The sequence below is a fragment of the Muscardinus avellanarius genome, assembly GCF_963383645.1.
Source record: "Muscardinus avellanarius genome assembly, chromosome: 4".
Classification (NCBI taxonomy): domain Eukaryota; kingdom Metazoa; phylum Chordata; class Mammalia; order Rodentia; family Gliridae; genus Muscardinus; species Muscardinus avellanarius.
The window spans coordinates 132,093,995-132,097,950 of record NC_137789.1 but is presented as its reverse complement, the minus strand read 5'-3'; the positions used below and the strand labels follow the sequence as shown (position 1 = coordinate 132,097,950).

The following is a 3,956-nucleotide window of genomic DNA, read 5'->3' as shown; positions in this document are numbered from 1 at the left end:
AAACGGCAGCCAGAGTCCCAGCCTCCTGCACTCCCTTCGGGGCCAGGGGTCGGGGCCCCGTCCTCCCCGGCGCAGCCTGCGTTTGTGACAGTCTTGGCCACCGGACACGGGCATCCTCCTCGCCCTGAGCCCCCTTCCCAGGGCTCCAGTGAGTCCTGGCGAGCGAGACGCGTGCATTTTTATTTATTTATTTTTTTAACGAGGGGACCTGGTCCTCGGGTCTGGCCTGGCTCGCGCGTCGTCCCGCGGCGAGGGGGCTGCGGTGGGGCGCGACTTGCCCGGCTCCTACCAGGCCCGGATGCCCTGCAAGGTGCCCTGCGCGCACGCGGCTCCGGCCGCCGCGCCCTGGTGCAAGGGCTGAGCGCCGCCGCCGCCGCCGCCGCCGAAGCCCCCCAGGTTGCTCACGTTCACGTAGGGGGCGCCCCCCGTCGCGCTGCAGGCGGGCTGCACGGCGGGGGCCGCCGGCGAGGCCCCGCCGCCGCCCGCGCCGCCCGGGTAGGCGCAGCCATAGCTGCCGCTGTAGGCCGCGGCGGCGGCGGCGGCGGCGGCCGCGGCGGCGGCGGCGGCGGCGGCCGAGTTCCCGTAGCCGTAGGCGGGGAAGCTGTTGTAGGAGTAGGCGCCGGCGCCCACCCCGTAGGGCGCCCCGTAGGCCTGCGCGCCCGGCGCGACGCACGGCTTGCCGTCCCGCACCAGCACCGGCACGGCCACGCGGCGCGGCGGCGGCGGGGCGTGCGCGCCCAGCTCCAGGGACTTGTCCTGCCGCTGCCTCTTGCACTTGTACCTGCGGTTCTGGAACCAGATTTTCACCTGGGTGGACGTGAGCTTCAGGCTGCTGGCGAGGTGCTCGCGCTCGGGCGCCGACAGGTACCGCTGCTGCTTGAACCTGCGTTCCAGCTCGAAGACCTGGGCCTGCGAGAAGAGCACGCGGGGCTTCCTGCGGCTGCGGGGCTTCGGCCGCTCGCTCTCCTCGGCCGCCTTGCAGTCTCCGGCCGCCTCCAGAGGCTTTTTTAGCTGGCAGCTTTCTGCGGAAGAAACAAAATAGCAGCGTCCATTAGCTGCTCCCGGCCTCCCAGTGCTGCCCCCCCCCCTTTGGTGCAAACTTGGAGCGTGCGGTAGTTTGTGGATCCTGGAGCCGCGGGGCCTCTGCGACAGCCTCAGTACCTTAAAAATGCCAGCGATGGGAAGCGCGTTGGGGGGGAGGGGTAGTTAGTACACGTTTATTAAAACTTGAGTATCTGCGAGAGAGGAGATTAGCCAGTATTAAATGTGCGGCTCGACGTGCTAATGACTATTTTCGGGACCAAAGCCTGGGACTACAGAACGACTGCAGTATTTGCAAACTCGTTTGCCTTCCACTCCACCACGCACAGCTGAAGGTGTGGGAGGTGTTGGTTCTGGGCGAACCGTGTGCGTAGGTTGCCGGAACATCCTTCTGTTTGGAATGCCTGTGTGTTAGCATCGCTCAGGGACTATTTATTTATTTATTTATTTATTTATTTATTTATTTATTTTTGCTTTTAAAAGGCTGCATGCAAAGGTGTGCGTGATGATGCCCGTGTTATCTTAGAAAAAGAATTATGACTAACTGGTTTTAGACAGTTTCTTGTCGATTTTAGGCCCAGGGAACTGTCGAAAAAGAGGCTTTGGCCTTTGCCACATCCAACCTCTTCTTGAGGAAAGAGATCCTTTGACTCTGTCCCCTCGGAAACAGTCCCTTGGAGGTTTCATCCAGTTATCTGGTTACCTCCGGTTGCATGTTAGCGACCAAGATTTTGTATAAACTGAACGCGTTCTCTGTTTGGCTTGAAGCCAGAGACACAAAGCAAAAGGGTACAATTTTTCAAAAAAGGGCAGCACGCCGGGGATGTGAGTGCTAGCACCCCAAGGAACGACCACCTTGCCCTGCTTTCTCCAGACCACCTCCTTCCCTTTGCGGGTGCTGTGGGTGCCAGAAGCTGAGCTCCAAGAAAACCACCTAGCGGGTCTCTACCAGAGTTCCTGCGCCCTGACGCCTCTGCAGACACACCGTGCTTGTGCTGCCTTTTGGGAGACGAGGGGGTGGCTGCCCTGGCCTCGGAGAACCTGTCTTACAACGCAGGGAAAGGGGAAAAGTCCGACTCCTGTTCCCCCCTTATTTTTCAGAAAAGCATTGTGGGGGAAGCAAAAATACTGCGAGATATTAGGACCTGATAAGCAGCTGAGCTTATCAGCCTTAGGGCGGCAAGTGATCACGGTCCCTTGGGGGGGGGGGAGCTGCATTATATCCCCCTCCTCTATGGGATCAGTTGTCGGGGTCACCTGTCTTGCTTCCGCCCCCGCTCCCTCGCAGGTACCTGCATTTTACGGAGCTGTCGTCGACTAGGGTCGAGGCCGGACCCCAGCCCCAGGGGCGGGCAGCCCTGCTGGCAAGGTCTGTGGGCGGTCTGGGGCGCGCCTGGCTCCAGGTGTGCGGGTGCGTTTCCTTCCCCCTCTACTCACTTTGGCTCCGGTCCCTCACGGCCTCCTCTTCGTGTTCCTTGGGCCCGCTGCATGAGTCTCGCAGGACCGCGTGGACATAGCTTTGGGGACAGAGACTCGAATCCCCGTGGCCGTCGGCTGCAGCCAATGAGTTCAAATAGGACAGTTTTTCGCTTTCGTCGTCCTCGTCCTCCTCCCCGCCGTCAGAAAATTGTGTCCCCTCGGCCGTGGCCAACATACAGGGCGCCGAGTGGAAGTGGTGCTCCAGGTCCGCCTGCAAGTGCGCCCCGTGGAAGTGCTGCTGCTGCTCCAGATTCAAGATGTCTTTGACTGAGAAAGGGGTGGAGGTGACCGGGCTTGGTAACATCATCAGGGCCACTTAATTGTCCAGTCCAAATACTCTATAAATCCCGGCGGGGGCGGGGAGGCAGCGCGGCGGCTCCAGCTCTCCTTCTGGACTCCGCCGCCGCTGCCGAGTCGGGCTTTTGACAGACGCGGTCCAGCTCCAGTCTAAATCGCTTCCATTGGCCGGAACCTGGGGGTCTGGGTTTTGTTACAGCCACTGCAGGGACTGGGGCCCGGGCCGCGAAGCCTCTGTCCCGGGGCCTTGCGTCACGTCGGGGGCGGGGCCGGCCTCGGGGCCTCCCTCCTCATTGGCTGCAGCTCTTGTGGGCCACGCCTCCCGTCCTCCCCAAGGTTTGCTGCGGCGCTATCAGAAATAGACAAGGATTAGTATAAGGGTCCTGAAGTCCGAGTCACTGCTGGAGAGGTTGCGCTGGCCTGGGTGTCCGAACCACTGGTTCCCGCTGCGCCCGTCTGCACCGTCCCTACCTGGGCCAGTTCTGGGAGGCTCACTGTTAACGAACCAAAGCCCGGGAAGGATGCCACGAGTGTGGTTTTTCCAGGTGCTGCGAGGGCAGGAAAACGTCCTGGATCCCCAAGGAGACGGAATGTTTTATCTGTCCACGGATGAGCGACGTGTCAGTTTCCGCCTCGTTGTCTTCTCTCCACCGGGAATGTCCTTCCCCGCCCTTGTCTCCAAGAGTGGAAAGCTGTCCTCCAAGTCTGTACTCAAACACCACCTCCTGCAAGGAAGCGCCCCCGATCTCCCAGGGGGAACTCGCAGCTCCCGTTGGCAAAGGACGTTCGCGTCACTTAGCCCTCCCCGTTAGTTGTAAAGCGTGTGCGCCTGCCTGGTGGCCGGCTAGAGCGCCAGCCCCTCGGGGCAGGGGCCAGATGGCATCTGCCCCCCGCAGCCCTTGCGGCAGCTGCACAGAGCAGGTATGTGAAGGACAAGATGGTGGAGTTCTTAATACATGCTGGTGTCTGACTGCTCCTGCTTCTGATCCTGGCCTAAAGGAATGTGTGGTCCTGGGCATTTCCCGTTTCCTTGTCTATTAAAAGGAGACAGTAACACTTGGTTATTGTTCCCGTAAAATAAGAAGAGCCCTGCCAGGAGTTTAGCTCAGGGTCCTAGGCGTGTTAAGTTCCTTGCACAC

General features: G+C 60.8%; 1 protein-coding gene across 1 annotated transcript; it reads right to left on the bottom strand.

The window, feature by feature from the left end:
* Positions 1-285: 285 nt before the first annotated feature.
* NKX2-3 (NK2 homeobox 3) lies at positions 286-2,827 on the bottom strand (the record flags this gene model as incomplete). The annotated part of the gene is made up of 2 exons (XM_080694409.1): positions 286-1,022; positions 2,479-2,827. The coding sequence occupies 2 exons, from the start codon at positions 2,825-2,827 to the stop codon at positions 286-288; spliced, it is 1,086 nt and encodes a 361-aa protein (XP_080550535.1).
* Between the last annotated feature and the right edge of the window lie 1,129 nt (positions 2,828-3,956).